The sequence below is a fragment of the Grampus griseus genome (assembly GCF_964374135.1).
Source record: "Grampus griseus genome assembly, chromosome: 6".
Lineage (NCBI taxonomy): Eukaryota > Metazoa > Chordata > Mammalia > Artiodactyla > Delphinidae > Grampus > Grampus griseus.
In genome coordinates this window covers 67,253,357-67,271,641 of record NC_139000.1, presented here as the reverse complement: position 1 = coordinate 67,271,641, position 18,285 = coordinate 67,253,357, and the positions used below count along the sequence as shown (strand labels likewise).

General features: G+C 43.2%; 1 protein-coding gene across 2 annotated transcripts in view; it reads right to left on the bottom strand.

Moving 5' to 3' along the window:
• ADAMTSL1 (ADAMTS like 1) overlaps positions 1-18,285 on the bottom strand; it is a 468,923-nt gene that overhangs the window by 217,944 nt on the left and 232,694 nt on the right. For both annotated transcript variants that reach the window (XM_082657540.1, XM_082657541.1), the window contains 2 exons: positions 16,661-16,962; positions 10,305-10,434 (listed from right to left, as the gene is read on the bottom strand). In XM_082657540.1, the coding sequence (XP_082513666.1) occupies positions 10,305-10,434; positions 16,661-16,962 (432 nt within the window). The remainder of the gene's footprint in view (positions 1-10,304; positions 10,435-16,660; positions 16,963-18,285) is intronic.

Below are 18,285 nucleotides of genomic sequence, written 5' to 3'. Positions count from 1 at the left end.
AAAGGCTGTACAGAAAGCTGCCTTGAAGCTCGGTTCTATCCACGCCCTCCCCATTACTCTGCTCCCACACTAGCTGGTTAAGAAAATGAAGGAATAAACTGCAATGACTATGAAATAAACATGAAGGTCTTTTTATATGATATGTTTTCCTGAATAGGGAACTAAGAGGGATAGCAAACCCTTATTTTTATTTTATTTTATTTTTTCCTTTTTTGCGGTACGCGGGCCTCTCACTGTTGTGGCCTCTCCCGTTGCGGAGCACAGGTTGCGGACGCGTAGGCTCAGCGGCCATGTCTCACGGGCCCAGCTGCTCCGTGGCATGTGGGATCTTCCCGGACTGGGGCACGAACCCGTGATCCCTGCATCGGCAGGCGGACTCTCAACCACTGCACCACCAGGGAAGCCCAAACCCTTATTTTTTTGAGCATCTACTCTATGAGGTAGGAACTGGCTGAGTGATTTTTGAATGTGACCATCCTTACAACCCCTCCTCCCCCTGGTTCAGACAATTATATCTGTTTTACAGTTGAGGACAACTGAGTCTTAGAGAGGTTAAAGGAGCCAACCCAGCGCCACAAAGCAAATAAAGGAGCCGAAATCTATCTGACCTCAAAACCCACGATTTCTCCCTAATTCCGGGCCTTCTCCTGATTCCCAGTGGGGAATATTTAGCTCTGGCAATGCCAAGTCTCCTTTGGTTCTTATCCTGAAGTCACCCCAAGTATTGCCAAGATTCCTATTAGGAAAAATATGGTGTCTGATGAAAAAAAAATCATGCTAAGATGATAATGAACTACCAGAGGCACACCATCAAAGCAAACCATGGCTTTGGTGTTTATCACCATTGCTAATAGTGGAAGAAGTGTCAAGTTCTATGCAACCTGGGCGGAGGGTCCTTTGTGGCTCTTTGAATGACATGAATAGTGACCTCTGGCCATCCAGAAAGGCGGCTGTGTCTATCCACTTGGGAACCAGAGTCGACAGCAGTACGTGACAGAGAATGTACCGCCTTCCACGGTTCTAACGTAGAGCCAATCGCCTGTGTTTGTGTCTGTCTAGGTCCCTTAGATAGTCACTCCACCAGTAAAACTAGAAGCCCCGCTCAATACGCTATAATGGCCTATACGGCAAAGGAATCTAAAACATGTGTGGATATGTGGATATGTATAACTGATTCACTCTGCTGTACACCTGAAACTAACACAACACGGTAAATCAACTATGCTCCAATAAAAATTTTAAAAACAGAATACTTTCAAACTTCAAAAAAAAAAAAAATACCCTAGGAGCCCCATGAAAAAGCAGTGAGCATCTGGTGGGTCTGGAAGCTGTGTTAATCCAGCGACAATCACTCTAGGCCTTTTTGTGTCACTAACACAAACACCAAACAAAATTCCTTGCATTCCTGGTAGAGGTAATTAGGCACAATGATGAAGAAAAAAGAAATGGCAAAGACAAGAATAAAGGAAGAACACTGATTCACCACAGGAAACGTAGTAGTTAGCTGGACTCTGCTTTGTAACAGATCTTTCTGTAAGTGTGGCAGATAACCCAAGAACTTCCTGACCTTGGACTGGCGCCATGATGGGAATAATATTTCCAGATCGAAGAACTGTTTCTGAACGGTATTCTCCCCCAGGTTACTGAGCACACATCAGAGCATTCTCTTTTTCACTCCCTCATCTTTATGTTGCCTAAACATCTCTTTGTCTCTATCTCTTTCTCCAGTCTTTTCCCTACTTCTCTGTTTTCCAGGTTTAAGAAACACAGCAACAGAGCAGATTTCTAACTCTGAGGTCATAGAAAAGCTCTTCATCTCAAACTGCATGAGGCCTTCTTTCAAAATTTCCAAAGAAGGTATCGGGTACACTTAGGCAGCAATAATTCTCATTTCAAAGCTTTGGCTGAATCATTGCTTGACTTTAAATCGTTACTTCAGTACGTTAGAAACACTGGATTATAGGGAAAGGCAAAAAAAAAAAAATATATATATATATATATATATATATATATATATATAGTAGACAAGATTTACTTTGGGAGTCTCCACTCTACTTCTGCTGAGAGATTTGTAAGCTAGAAGGTTTGTGAACTGTAAAACTCCAATGTTTCATCACCATACCCATAGCAGAAAGCTACCTGGTGGTGATATTTCCATCCCCATGGTGCTTATGAGCAATGGGATTGATGACTGGTACAGATATGTCAGCTCCTAAAGCAGTGAAGAATGCAGGAGGTTGTTTAGTTTAATAACCATACTTAGGAGGGTAGTACCCAAGATTAAAAAAATGTAATGGCTTCTCCAGGACCATTCCCCAAACTCTGGCTTTACCTGTTTCAGGGAACAAGGTGGGTTTGTTCACCCCTGTATCTCCAGCACAATGCCCAGCACAAAGTAGTAGTTCAATAAATATTTGTTCAATGGAGGTTGAATGAAGACAAGTTCTAGTTCTAAGGCATTATAGTAAAGAGCACTGTAAAATTCTAAATCCAGGGATGGAGAACATTTTGTATCCTTTTACATATGAACAAACAACATTAAGGTATTCTAAAAATGTTCATCATTTCAGTGTTTCACCATCCTTGCTGCCTGAAAGCTCTCACCTACATTTTTCTTATGGAAATATAAGTCTTGTCCCCTGTAGACTCCTCACGGCTTCTTAATTTATAGTTAAAGCCAGTTCCTGTTTTGTGACTTATAGAGGTGCTTTGTCTTGGGGACTTAAATTTGACTCAAGGTATTTTCCTAATATAATTCACCTTTTCTTTCTTTCTTGAAAAGCTTCAGTTCTGTGGATAGTTATCATAACCTTCAAGGAACCACAAAATGTCAGAACTGGAAGGGCCTCAGGGATCATTGAGCCGCACCTCTCATTCCTTCCTTTGTGATAGCCTTCCTTGGAGCTCTATCCTCCTGCCAGGTGTATGGGCTGAGTCCACATCATTCTGGGTTGAATGTGGAGGCCTACAAAATGCTAACATACCTAGGACAAGAGGCCTTTATTAATTTCACTGAAAACGGAATGGTGTAGGATACACAGAGTACACTACTTATTTGAGACACTGCATGAGAAAAAGAGCAGATGCCTATGAGGCAATAAAAGCTAGCCACTGTTACTACTTTAGCTCTGTTGGATGAGCAGCCAGAGTCATCTTTCTCCAAGCAAATCTGACTGTTCCACTCCCCTGTTTAACTCCCCTTAATGGCTCTCCATTGCCTATAGGACGTAAAGTCCAAACAACTTAACTTAGCGTACTGGGCTATCCTGCAGCTGGTCCCTGCCCACCCTCTAACACTAGCTTCCATTTCTTGTCCTTTCCTTTGTGTCCATGTTTTTCTTTATGCCTGTAACATCTCTTCTCTCCCTTCTTCACCTGGGTAACTCCTGCTTATGCGATATGATTCAGCACAGGCGTCACCTCCGCCAGGAAGCCTTCCCCTCAGCCTCACGCTCCCACAGAACCTTGTGCTTGCCTCACTCAGAGAAGTTACTGTTTTGAAATCTTCCTCCAATAGCTGGTAACTCTGTTAGAACAGGTTTTGTCTTCTAGTCATTTCTGAGGACCAAATGCAAGCAGACTGCTGTGCATGAAGATGCCCAGTGCATTTTTATGTTTTACTGAATTGAGATGTAACACACTTTCTGCTGTATTTTTTGTTGTGCAGAAGGTTAATTTCAGTCAATGGTTTGTATAACGACTTTGTCAGAGTCCAGGCAGAATTATGCAGTCTAAAAGGCTGTCCAACCACATCGATGTTAAGAAACAAGGAACGCTTCCCTCATCAAGTGACATGATGAGAAGGTAGAGCCAATCCCTTGATTTTTACCCCAGATTCATGCAACAGCTAAATCTATGCTGGTAACTTCTAATACCAGCAAAGCTCATTTCACAGAGGTCTGTGGTTGATATAACAGGTGATGTGTAACCATGGAGAGGGTTCTCATTAGGAGAAATGAAGATTTAAGCCCCAATGCAAGCATACATGTGATGGTTACCCTTGTTGATGTCAAAATGCTGCTGGGGACAATTCTGATCACTAGGCCAGCACATTCCTGGGTAGAGAAATAGCAGAGGCTGCCACTGAGCCAATCAGGCCCAGCTGTTAAGGAACAGGTCTTGGCAGGTTCTTCTGTCCATCAGTGGAAGAAAAGAGAGAGACAGTATAATTATGCATCTGGATTTCCCAAAGAGGATGACAATAGTAGTAGTATTAGATTTCTAAGGACGTCTGAACACGGCCTCCAAATCTGGACTCAATTTCTGTGGACGTCAGTGAGCTTTGGTGTGCTTTTGCTTTGAGCACTTAAAAGTTAGCATGGACAAAAGGCAGCATATGGAAACTTTGGGAACCCAGCAAAAGATAAACCAATATTTAGAGAGCATGTTGAAACGGTAACCCTTAAAACAAGTTGTCAAAGGGGTCGGTTCCTGGAAAGCTTTGAAAGTTCCATCAAGTAAATTAAAACACGGTCGTGTAAAAGGGCGACACCTTCTGCTGTGGCCATTTTAGGCTAATATAAAAGAAAATTCGGAATTGGAAATCATTTGCTGCTGGTCTGCATGGATTTTGTTAGTGTACAATAAAATAGGCTTTCTGCAGTTTGCTTTTAAAGAGGACACTCTGTGATCTTTAAGATGTTTTTCCTTAACTTTCTCGTTTCAGATAGGGATCCTCAAACTTCTTTTATAGTTCTTGCTGGTCCTAGGAACCACCCTAGGTCGGAGAAAAGGGAATGGGATTGGGGTGGGGGGCAGAAACCAAGTACTATTCCTGGAATTATGGGCTTCTTTCCCCCCCCTTCACTGTTTATCTATTCTGCACCACTCAGCTGTTCTCTGTTGCAGAGAAATAAAAGTTTAGTTTAAAAAGTATGTTAGAACAAAGCTGCAGAAATTGCCTGGAATTTCCTTCATTTTCAGCCATCTGGCTTTCATTGCGTACTTCGTTCCCCTCATCCACGTACGTTTACCAAATCTTTTCAACACACGCTGGCCGAGCTATCAAATGTTTATAATTAATAACAGTCAGACTCCTTTTTTTTTTTCTTTTAAGGGAGTGCTTTCTGGCTTTCCTTGGCGGCTCGTGTCATAACTATTATAAACCAGGGAGATGGTCAGTAAAGCTTAATTATTAAGACATAGTTGAATAAAAGAGAAAATGGAATCACATTGAAGTCCTGAATACAAACTAAAAGTATTTCTCACCAAAAATGAAAGGGGAAGGAGAAGAGAATTAATTTTTCTAAGTGTCTACTATGATCCTATTTTAGAGATGAAGAATCTGAGGATCCGAAAAGGAATATGAGCTCTCGAAGGTCACATAGCTAAATGTGACAGAGCAGGATTTGAACACAGGTCTTAATCTACCTGCGGGTTTTTATTTTGGTGGTCTCAGGGACGGGGAAGATGTTTAGTGCATGTTATTAAGGGAAAAATCAAGTTGCCAAACAATATGCGTAATCCGATCTCATTTACAAAGGGAAGAAAATCTTATACATTTGTATATGTTCATGTATATATACAAATGCATGGAAAAAGGTCTGGAAAAGTACCGAACCATTAACAGTGATTTTCTGTGGGAGAAGAAGGGTGTGGAGCTGTAGAGTGTGGTGGTGAAAGGGGAGAATGTGCCTTTCTTTCTTCACAACTTCTGCTGTGCCTGAGTGTCAAAGAATGAGAATATTCATGTATCACTTGTAGAACTCTAATACTTAGTTTTTAAAGTAGAAACAGGAGGCTGACCACTTTCCTAATGACTGATCTTAGCTCCTTTTTGGATATTTCTTCCCTTACATGGATCTAACCCACCAGTGAAGGTGGGCAGGGTTGGGGGGCTTCTAGACGCAGATTACTCAGAGGGTGGTAAAGGCACCTAAAATAATTTTCCTTCCGTGTACTGATACCTTCTTTGCTATCAACTTGGATGCAAAATTCTCACAATTGTCAGCTCATAAGCAAACATGGTCCTAATTTCTTCTGGCCAATGGTAGGCCAGGTCGTTAAGGGATTAATACCTGGCCTCGCTGTACTACCTTCCAATGCTCCCGACAATCAAACCCCTCCCTGGGTGTCCACTCTCCCCTCTGATAAAAGCTTGTCTTCGTATTCTTACTCCGAGGATACTTTGCCATACATGGCTGCTAACATAAAGGGTTATTTATCTGAAGGCTATTTATGTTTTAAATTGATATGTAAAGCCTTAATCATAAAGAAGAGACTCTAATAATAACATTTTCAGCACCATCTGTTGGGTGGGAGGGACAGGATAAGAAGGATGGAGGGGAGAGAGCGCACTTATTAGGGTCGAAGCATTTTGCTAAGGCAAAAATTTGACCCTATAGTCCTTATACTCATTTATTCAATAAGCACTTAATAAGCACCTACTTCGTGTCAGACAGTATGCTAGGCGCTAGATGGATAGAGAGGAGGATTAAGACATAAAGCTGAGAGCAAGGACTTTAAAATCTAGTCCTCTTCCATACAGATGGCCAACAGGCACATGAAAAGATGGTCAATGTCACTCATTATAAAATGCAAACCAAAACTACAGTGGGGTACCACCTCACACTGGTCAGAATGGCTACCATTATAAAGTCTACAAATAATGGATACTGGAGAGGGTGTGGAGAAAAGGGAACCCTCCTACACTGTTGATGGGAATGTAAATTGGTGCAGCCACTATGGAGAACAGTCTGGAGGTTCCTTAAAAAACTAAACATAGAGTTACCACATGATCCAACAATCCCTCTCCTGAGCATGTATCTGGAGAAAACTCGAATTCGAAAAGATAGATACCCCCCAATGTTCATAGCAGGACTATTTACGATAGCCAAGACATGGAAGCAACCTAAATGTCCACTGACAGATGAATGGATAAAGAAGATGTGGTACATATATACAATGGAATATTACTTGCCATATAAAAGAATGAAATGATGCTATTTGCAGCAACAAGGGTGGACCTAGAGACTATCATACTAAATGAAGTTAAGTCAGCCAAAAACAAATATCATATGATGTCACCTATGTGTGGAATCTAAAAAGCGATACAAACAAACTTATTTACAGAACAGAAATAGACTCACAGACATAGAAGACAAACTAATGGTTACCAAAGGAGGAATGGGGGGGCAGGGATAAATTGGGAGCTTGGGATTAATATATACACACTACTATATAGAAAATAGAGATACACACTACTATATATAAAATAAACAACAAGGACCTATACTCAAATCTTGTAATAACCTATAATGGAAAAGACTCTGGAAAAGAATACGTATATATATGTGTGTGTGTGTGTGTGTATATATATATGTATTATATATATACATAAAACTGAATCATTTTGCTATACACTTGAAACTAACATAACATTGTAAAGTGACTATACTTCAATAAAAAATTAAATCTGCAGTAAAAAAATCTAGTCCTCTCCAAGAGACTACTATTTTTTTATGTGTCCTAAAAAATGCAGGCAGTCCATGTGCACACACAAATTGGTACAATCAAAATACCTCGTGTTTGAGAACACGGCCTTCCTGCTGTGAATAGCCAGGCATGAGAATATATCTGCCTGAACCTGGTGAAAGTTGGACATGTGCTTCTGATACCAGCTCTGTCGATCACACAGAGGAAATCAGAAGGTGAGTTTCATCTCAGAAAGATTGCCCAGATAGGACGTTCCCTCTAGCATCTGTGGTATTCTCTGTGTGATCTGATATCACACACAAGAAGAAAAGCAGCTTCCTTTGGTGTTCAGTAGGACAAATAACTTCCTGGAAAAGCTACTTCTCTTAACCAGTGCCACCTCTTAGAGACATAGGCCCAGTGACCAAGACTCAGAACATCATTTCTGTATATCCCACAGAAAATGCTATGGTTTTTTTTAAACTGGCAGCCCATCAGGGAATACAGGGATCACTGTCAATGTGCAGGGAACACTGATCCACGCACAATAAGAATTGTGAATTAAAGATTTAAATGAGTCCCAGATGAATAGAAGGTGCTTGGGAAAACGACACACTGCCATGCCCCTACTAATACATTTCCTCTTTCATACACATCTGACATCAACATTCCGAAGGAGGGATCTTCCCCGATGTCAGACTGAAATATTCCACAGGAGACGCACCTCTATACACTTCTCATTTTTAAGATGAAACTCTGTTTTGGCTCTTGGATGGGAGGTAAAGAGAGTGAGTCACATGAGGCCACTTTGGCCCCCTTTGTTTCAATTAGCATCATTCTACAAACACTCAGCTACGTATAGTTAGCCCAAGAAAACCATGCCTGCGCGCAGTAAGACATCCAGCCTGTCAGTCTGACGGTTCGCTGGTGGACATTAAAGCACTGAGTTGACCTGGAGCAAATGCAATAACGTTAAGCCCAAAAGGGTCCTTGTCCTGGAGACAATAAAAAGGTTGTAAATTAAGCTTATCTAATTTAACCGTAATCAGTACTTGGAGGGTGGGAAGTAACGTCTTGTGTCCTACTCCTTCTGCTGCCCCAGGAAGGGAGGGGTTTAGGGGTTGTAAGTCCCAGAAGATGTGCAGTCTGTCCCAGGTACTGACTCCTCGGCCATGCCTCAGCTCATCACAGCATTTGGATGTCATTACACCACTGGAATGTGGTTAGAAAGACCCTCATGCTTGTTTTTAAAGTGACGGTAAATAAGTAGAACAGAAATGATTTCAATCATCAGCACAAAGCAGCAGTAACAGCAGTCCAACGCTCCTGCCTACAGAGCCATGAAGAGTTATGGGATTACTGGAGCAGGACGTGGTGACCTCAGATTATCTCGCGCAGCTAATTTATTTTGCAGATACGGAAACAGAAGGGGCAGACGTCTTGCCCAATGTCACACAGCTAGTGGGTGGCCGAGCTAGGATGAGAGGCCAGGCTTCCTGACCTGCCAGCCAAGGCCCTTGCAGGCTGTCCCTGCTGTACGTCTTCTGCTGCTTCCTATTAAGGAGACTGCAGTCAAATGGAGGGGTTTGGATCCCTTGCCCATGCAGCAAGGTCTTAGACTCACTGATAAAGTGAGGTCGGGACAGAGATGTGCACAGGGAGAGAAAAAGAGGTGTCTCAATATTCTATGCACTGGATCTAGGTTTTTCTTGGCCCAGCTCTTGACTCTATTTTACGCTGTTACTCCCATGGGTGGGGTAGTGCCCCAAGCAGTGGCTAACTGATTTTCTGGTTGCCTTGGAGAATACGGCACTAGTGGCCCTCGTCACTTCTGCATTTGAAGAGGGAAGCCAGGCCCACCCTTCAGACTAATATACAGAATAACTCTGGTGATGAGCAGGAGCGTGTCACTGTGGGATGGTGCCCTGAGATGATCCAAGAAGGCCTGCAGTCTGTATCCTCTAAGGCCCCGAGAAAGGCATCTCGTTGGCTGAGAAGTAAGACAGGCAGCATTAGCCTGACCAGAAAACTATCGTTAACTCCTGTAGGCAACACATCGCTTCTCCCAGGATACCTTGCAGAAACAGAAGAAATATCCTTCAGAAATAGCAACGCTCTCCGTATGTAGGACGTGATCCGGGAACATTCTTCAGTCCATCAGCAGACTTGAAAGTCTGGCTTTGGTTCTTTAAATGTCTCCCCTTTGAAACCAGAATCATAGATGAGATGGTTTAGCTTCTACAGAGACTTGCTCCAAACACGTGTATGAAGGAAAGTCTCTCAAGCCCCCATAACATTGCGGAGGCTGAAGCAGTGACTGGATTGATGAACTAAGGCTCAAGGTTGGATAATAATGAGACCCAGGCAGGGCTGAACAATGATATGCTCTAATTGATTTTACGCATGTGGAATGACAGACGCACACCCCCGATCACGCTATAATGAATCCGCATGCTGTGTGTGCATATAGATTTCATGGTGGGTCAGTTATACCACCCAGATCCTTCAGTTCCTGCAATCCGCAAGCCAATCTGTTACCAGGGTGGGAGGGCTCGGGGCACAGGCTGAAAGGTGGCAGAGACCGTAAAGCCTGTAGTCAGTTCTCATTCCCTCCAGGAGAAAGCAGCAGTGGGGCCTGTGCACATACCAGCCACACCACGGGGCTTTGCTTCAGTGCACGGAGCATGAGCTTCTGCACCCTGGACCACTGGGCTGGAATTCCAAAGCCCTGGTTTCAATTAAATTCAAGTGGATTTGACTAAAAGTTTGAACTGACGCTAATTGGTTTTCAAAACACTGGGTAACAATAAGCGTTCTGGTCTTGCCCATGGACAGACATACCCCGTTCTGAACATGCTCCTGGGCAGCAGGGCGGCCAGTGCGCCTCTTACCTTGCCGGGCAGGGATCCAAACTGCAGGATTTCAGGAGCTGGGGCGGCCGCTGGCTGGTCACGCACAGGTTTTCATCCACGGGCTCCCGTGTCTGTTTGTTCAGGCAGATCACCACCGCCTCCTGGACACCTGTGTACAGATCACACTGTCAAGGCCAGAGTGGGTGTGTGGGCGGTGAGCAAGTGTAGACGGGGCAGCTGGTGGGAGGTCTCTGCGACTGGGAGGACTCGCTGCACGTCAGGCAGTTGAGAATCCGGGGCTGCCCATCTCGTCAGGCATCGAGCCGTCTGAAGAAAGCACTCAGAAGTTTGTGCCCCTTAAGGAGGGCAACTCCGCCAAAGTGGGGAGGCTGCTCCCAGCACTGCTGAAACGCTTAAAAAGATGCCACCTGGCTGTGCAGCCGCCAGTGCTGAAACAGGATAATTTAAAGCAGAAGGAGAGCAGGTTGACCAAAGTAATGACCCCAAGACCTTCACACATTGTATTCTAATCAACAGGAGATGACGGTATTTGGAAGGCAGGCCCAGAGCCGTGTTTGAATGTCCAGCATTCTGTAAATTGCTGTGCTTCTGGGGCCTTGCATCTAGGGCTTTGCTGGTTTCCTTCTGATTCGGGTTCATTTCTTTAGTGACCTAGAGCAGCTTGGCAAGTTGGAACGAAAGAGGACAAGATGCTTAATGACAAGTGATATCCATGGAAGACAATGTTCCCACTGTCACCCACATGCCCCTAACTACAGACCTAGTAAAACAGGAGTCTGAGGAGCGACTGGCGTACAGTTACTTGGCTCTTCCAAGGTGGGGTGTAGGATCTCTCATGGAAGCTTTCATGGGACAGGGACACATGTAACCATGTGTCCAGATATAATGGACATCCTTGTCTTGTTTCTGATCTTAGAGGAAAAGCTTTCAGTTTTTCACCGTTTTGTATGATGTTAGCTGTGGGCTTGTCATATACGGCCTTTATTATGTTGAGGTACATTCCCTCTATACTCGCTTTGTTGAGAGTTTTGATCATGAATGGACCTTTAATTTGGTCAAATGAATTGAATATCGTTAAATTATATTAAATTTAATGTAATATCCAGACATTTCATCCTGCTTCCCAGTCATAAAAGCAGTAGCAAAAAATCCTCTGAGTGAACATGATTAGCCAAGTATTGAGGCTAGGATCCTGACATGCCCTATTCAATCCTCTCAACAACTCCATGAGGCAAGCACCGCTTTTATCCCCATTTTACAGATAAGGAAACTGAGGCTTAGAAGGATGAAAAAACTTGTCGAGGTCATACAGTTGATAAATGGTGAAACTGTAGTGGCTGTGCCTTAGCACTGGAGCGTTAATGACTGACAACGCTAACATTCAAAAATACTAAGAGGATGTTACACCTGCTGGAGATCTTCAGGAATAAACTAGACATTTGTCTGGAATCATCTCAGCAGAATTCAGTTTAAAGAAGAAGAGAGATGGGACATTCCTGATAATTTGCTTTCAGTCACTCATAGCTATATATATAAAGATATGTACATCTAAATGTACCTATGTGTTGCTAAATATTTGTATGCAGTTATAGCAGAGTATGTGACAATCCATATACTAGTTTTATATATAAATACACATACATTTTCTTTTTAAAATCTTCTGCATTGCTTCATCAGATAGTACCTAATATAGTACGACAGACCTATCACTTCTCAGCCCTGTCGCTTCCCTCCCCCTATCTACCCTGTGTTTCCCCAAGAAGTTATCACCCCAATCAACAGGCTAATGCTTTCCAAGGTGACGTCACACTGACTTCGAGAGGTCACTCAGCAAGCCACCATTTAAAAAGTGACATTTTAAAGCCTGTATCACAACCGCCTTTCTTTTTTCCTAGGAAGTCTGACAAATCAAACACTAAAAAAAAAAAAAAAAAAAAAAATCAGTCACAATATTTTCCCTGTCAGCTTTCTTTTTTCTAAGCCTTTTACGAGCTTCAAAAATTTAATTTAAATATATCACGGCCAGTTCAGGGTGAAGCATTTGAGATTTATGCTAGACATTCAAGATATTCCATCATATTCTGGAATGCTGACTCCAGGGTGTCCTCCTGGTTGCAGCTGGAGTGAGCCACTTGAAATTCATGGTATGATGATATAGCAAAACACTTCACAAGAAATTGTTGATCTCTTCATGGATACTTCCCACCAGAACAGTCTGGCATTATTAAAGTCATGATGACAAGGCACTAGATGAGGCCAACTGTTCCATACAGAATCTAGAGCTGTGATTCTGTTTGAAATTAAGGTTTCAATTCATTTGTCTACCTGGTAGTATTCCAGAGATTCTAAATGTTACTCTAAAATAAAATATATTTTGGCTTTAGTCAGCTATTGAAGAGCTTATGAATTTGAGTTGTCAATCCCCGAGGCAGGAAGTGACCACAGGGCTTTTGTCACCTGCCTTACTTGAAAAGGCTGGCTTGGGGCAGGGCATGTATTGGGGGTGTATGAGTAATGTGACCTGTTTCCACTTTGTGGAATCCTTGTTTACAGAACTGAGGTCCTTTCAGGACTGCATGGAATGGGACTGCAAGGGTTAAAGTTTCTAAAATGACATCAGTAATCTTCTGAGATACACAGAACACATTCACATGACCCCAGCCAATAATCCTAGCTCAGGATAAAAGTCACCTTCGGGTTGGTTAAATGCTGAGATTAAGAAGCATTCTAGAGTTACTACCTTCTAATCTAACGTCTTCTAGAAGGATGCCCTCGGCCTCCGCAACACTGCATTCAGGGTCTGTTGTCATAGCATTCCTAGATGGGGGGGGGGGTGCGGGAGGCTAAGGGCAGAGCTCCGTCGTAATGAAGGAGGATCTGGGACCAGCCCTGTGGTCAACACACAAGAAATTTTTGTGGCATTAATGAATGAGATGCCTAAAGGGCAGGGCATTCCAAAGCAGAGCGTGCAATCTAGGCCAAGGGGCGGTGGGAAGGAATGGGGGCCTGGAGGAAGCAACGTGGCGTGAGGGAGCAGCCCTGGCATGGGGGTGTGGGAAGCTGGAGAGGGAAGACGTGTGAAGACTTCACCTGTCAGTTCACAGTATACTGGACTCAGGGCAGTCGGGCCGGGATGTGAGAAGTTAGCTCATCAAGTCTGTGCTACTTCCGGAATGGGCTAATTTTTGCACTGAGAAGGACGTTTTAAACCAACACAGAACACACGTGTATGTATGGTCCTTTCCGATTCTGAGTTTTCCTTTCTTGACAGAAGCAAAAGGAGAGGACTCATAAGGAAAAGGGAGCAAGATGCACAGGATTTCACCTTTTATACTTGCTGAAATCAATTTCAAGTTTTCCTTCAGCTAGATTTTTTTTTTTTTTTGCGGTACGCGGGCCTCTCACAGTTGTGGCCTCTCCCGTTGCGGAGCACAGGCTCCGGACGCACAGGCTCAGCAGCCATGGCTCATGGGCCTAGCCTCTCCGCAGCATGTGGGATCTTCCCGGACCGGGGCACGAACCCGCGTCCCCTGCATCGGCAGGCGGACTCTCAACCACTGCGCCACCAGGGAAGCCCCTTCGGCTAGATTTTAACGTCGATTTTACCATCTAGGAGGTCAATAAAGCTGTTCAGGTTCAAATCTACTCTCCTTGACTACACCTATCCGTTCACATATGGAAAATTAAAATATACCCAGGAGATGTTAGTGAGACAACAGGACACAGATCTGAACAGGTTAGGCTCACTTTCAATCTTCCAGAAAATGGGATTTTCGGTGTTTATATCTCCCAGAATAGCAAAATTGTTACATGATATTTGATGACAGCTTGGGGAAACGCAGCCACCAACTACAGCCTAAATTACTAACTAGTTCCTTCTGGTTGCTACCTCTGCTAGGTGAAAGGTTACTTTTGTGTCTCTCCAATTTCATCTCTTGAGGTTGCAAAAACAATAAAATTAGCTAGACTGGTCTTATAACCCCAAATTGATTTAAAATCTATGTGTTAATCCTGCAGATTTTTGATTGGCTTCAGCAGGAATGATTAAAAATATCTTCAACCTTGTGGGTTATATCTTAGTGAAAGATCAAAGTTGGTAGTACCATAAAATGTTACTGCCAAACAATGACTTCAAAATATACATATCCCGTATACCAAAATGATTTTTTAGTGTGTTTGGGCATCATATGCACCATGGGACCCGAGCATATTTTCACCACTTTGGAATTTTCAACTTTTAACATTTTAGGCATAGATATATTACCTTGGCACAGTGACACAACTGTAGGTAAGTGTGCACAGTTGTCGACAGATAAAGACCTAACTGGATATAAATGATGTACACTTTATGTTATACAAAGATGCTCAGTTCCTACAAGCCGACATCGTTTGTGTATGAAATATACAAATCTTATTTCCAGATCAATAGCTTCTGAAAACCTTTTAAATGAAAGACATTCCACATACTCTCTACGCTTTGAATTTTATACTCCTGGTTGATCAGCAGCATGGTTAGAATCTTAAAGATAAAGGTATCTGGTCATTTATATATTCCATTACAGCATCATTTTTCCCATCTGCTCATAAAGTTCATGGCTTGACTTATAGCTGAGAATCATAACTGAGAGATCGTAAATAATCTTATTCAAAGCACATTCATTTTAGACTAAAGATCGTGATTGTTCAATTCAGGTGATCCTGGAAATTGGGGATATGATCATGGAAAGTGGAGATAAACACACACCATCTGAACTCTTGAGTCATTCACTATGTTGGAAAGAAGCAACTGTAGCCACTGCTGTGTCCTTTCCACCTGGCCTCTGAGCTCCTGCTGGGGCTCAGAGATCACCAAAGCTTATTTAATACTTCTCCCTCATTAAGCATGGAAGAAAAGATGTCCTCATTGTGAGTGGAGGGCACCACAGGACATGGATTAGCGGAGTTCCAAGAAACTGTCCTCCAGAATCAGATGGAAAATTCTAGGTTTTAAAATAATAGGCTCTCCGTGAAAACACTTAAGAACTCCATGGTTTGAAATTGGAAGGCTTAGAAACAAAACGAGAACCTCAAGGTCAAGACTATTAAATGCTTACGAAGCGACCTAATGGAGAAAATTGATTTCTCTGCTCGTACTTGTTCCATTCCTTTTCAACTACGCATGAACAATTTGGGCACATGTATTCTGACATTCCCAGTAATGAGAAAAGATGCTTTTATAAAGGAGTTTCCAAAAATGTCATGGTTTAGAAAACAGTTTGGGGAAATAATTTTAATACAGATATTTTTATACCAATTAAGTAAGAAACTTTGCTGGGAATGCAGATCCTTAATGTGACAACTGGGGTTACTGATAGCCAGTGACAGGGATTTGATGGGAAGTCAGCTAGCGTTTCCTCACCTATCAAAATCTCTCTTGGGAGTAGACACGGGAGACAGTGTCGACATGCATCTAATGCATTTTCTACAGTGGTAGGAAAGATCGTAATCTTAAAGAATTAATTGTTGATTTAAAATGCCTTCTTCTCCCACTACAGTTCCATTACTAACACCTGAAATAGAAAAATCACTGAATCCGTTATCACCATGAACTAGACCTAAGAGAACCAGGTCAATATACATGGCAACATTGAACATTATTTAAATAATCTTCATTCAATGAGAAAGCTTCAGGAACTCTCTAAGTGCTTAAAGAAGTGAGGTATGATGAAAAAAGACCCTTGACAGAGAAATGAACAGCAGGCCTAGTCCCAAATGTCACTCACTAGCTGTGTGATCTTGAAAAAGTCACTCAGCTTCTCTGTATCTCAGTTTTCTCATCTATAAAATGGCAGTGGGGTCAGGATTCTTTAAATTCTTTCCAGTTCTAGGTAACCACAGTGTTATAATTGCCCTTATACACCCTTTCCCTTTGTCAATAGATATTACTTTGGGAATCAGCTGAATAAATCAGATTGGCTGTACCCTGTCCTTGGGAACAGCAGACCGCTTGTCATCTTGGGTCTTGGTTCATACCACATGCACAGAGGCAAGGGCATAGATAAATAAAAGTAAATGTTGAGAGCGTTGCCAGGTCAGTGTCAACTTTGTTCCTCAGTCAGATACGCTAAGATATATTGCAAAACGTCAGAATGACAACTAAAAGTAAAAGCATTACTTGTGATGGCTACTCATAGCTGACAGTCTAAAAGCTGCTCAAGCCCAAAGAGAAATACATCTGTGTTTCATTCAGTCCGCTTTACATTTAGAATGGCTTCCTCCCCCACTTATCATTCTTGGACTAGAGGCAATCACGTGACACAGTTGCAAGCAGAGAGAGAAGTTACAGAAAAAGGACAAGCCGGTGGCGAGGATCTGAGCCAGATCCCCCTTCTTACCTCCTCCACATGACTCGGAGCACTTGGTGAAGCCCTCATACTCCCAGTCGTAGAGCTGGTCAAAATCCTGCAGGCCACCGAAGAGGCCACCTGTCTCTTCCGGGTTAAACTCGGGAACCTCCCCATTGCAGGGTCCTGCGTAGCAGGGGCGCTGCGATGCCGGCTTGGGCCCTTCACATTCGTCAACGGGCAGGTCGGCCACGGACTGAGAGAAAGACAGGAGCACCTGGCACCGGACTATTCGCACCTGGGTCCCCACACCACAGGTGACCGTGCAGGCCGACCAGGCCTCTGGGATGAACCTGCAGTCCGCAAGCAAACAAGAGGACAGGATGAGAAGCCCCAAGCAGGAGACCGCGGGTACTGGGAGGGTCCTCATCCCACCTGCCACCGTGGCCCAGTGCCGTCCCAGGATGTGCTCAGGGCTCAGCCACCCTGTCCTGTGCTGGGCGCTTCGGTGTAGTTCATGAGCTCACTTGCCACTGTTTCTGGATTGGTTTCTTCGTGAGTGTCATATGAACCCCCAGCTGGAAGACATTCCAGCCACAGACCACCTGCTTTCTCCCTGCTTTGCACCCACAGTGGTAGCTCTTTGGAGCAGGGAATTGGTTTCTTCTCTATCGATCTAAATCCCAGCACTTGTGCCTCCTGCAGATGCCGGCTATTCTTCCAGCAGACTAATACTAAAAACTCTAACAAAATCAGCCCTCAGAGATACTTAAGGAAGTATTTTTTTGTTTTGTTTTTAGTCTGAATTTCAGGTTCTGTAACTTTCTTTGCTTTTCTGCTCAATGTGCTTCCCAAGATTTATTTATATACAGAAAGAGAAAGAGAGTTTTTTGTAAGTTTCCAAGAATGGAGCAGAGCCGTGTTCCTCACACATTCTTTGAATTAGTCTGGACTGCAGTTCTTTTTATATCCTAGAGAAAAGCCCTGCTACAAATTTAAATCCACAGGCATGTCACAGTAAACGAGAGGGCTCTGCATTCATACGAGTTTGTTCAACAGCCTCCAGCGCCTCCCCACCGAGAAAAGCCACATTAGGGAGAACTTGGTTTTGCTCTGAGTTTCTCTAGAATGTAGGACAATATCCAAATTCCAAAAAGGCTTTCTTCCTCCCACTAATCAACAATGGCCATATCTGCAATGACCTTGAGAAGTGCCTAGAGAAAAAAAGCCCAGAGGGAACCACTAACATTTTCACAAAGTTAGTATCATAATCCGGAGAAAGGACTTTGGAATTAAAAAAAAAAAAAATTACTTTTCCATGGTCCTACTGCTTTTGAACAGGGAGTCATGCTGAGGAGGCATGCAAACCTGGCTCTTTAACCTTGACTTTGGCAGAAAAGGAAAGAAGTGATAAGAAGGTTATAGCATTAAATCTCAGCAAGTGAAAATAGTTCCTATCTAGTTTAGGGAAACTGAAATTCTAACAGGAAACCAATCCAAGTTTTCAAACTGGAAGAAGCACAACGAAGATGTGGCCTGGGCCCGAGCCTGGGCTGTGTGCAGAGCAGGGGGACTGGCCCGGAGACACAGACCCATGGTGTCTGAGGCATGGAGGGAGTCCCTTTAAGAAAGGCCTGAGCATAGCACAGGGAGATGAGCTCGGTGCTTTGTGATCG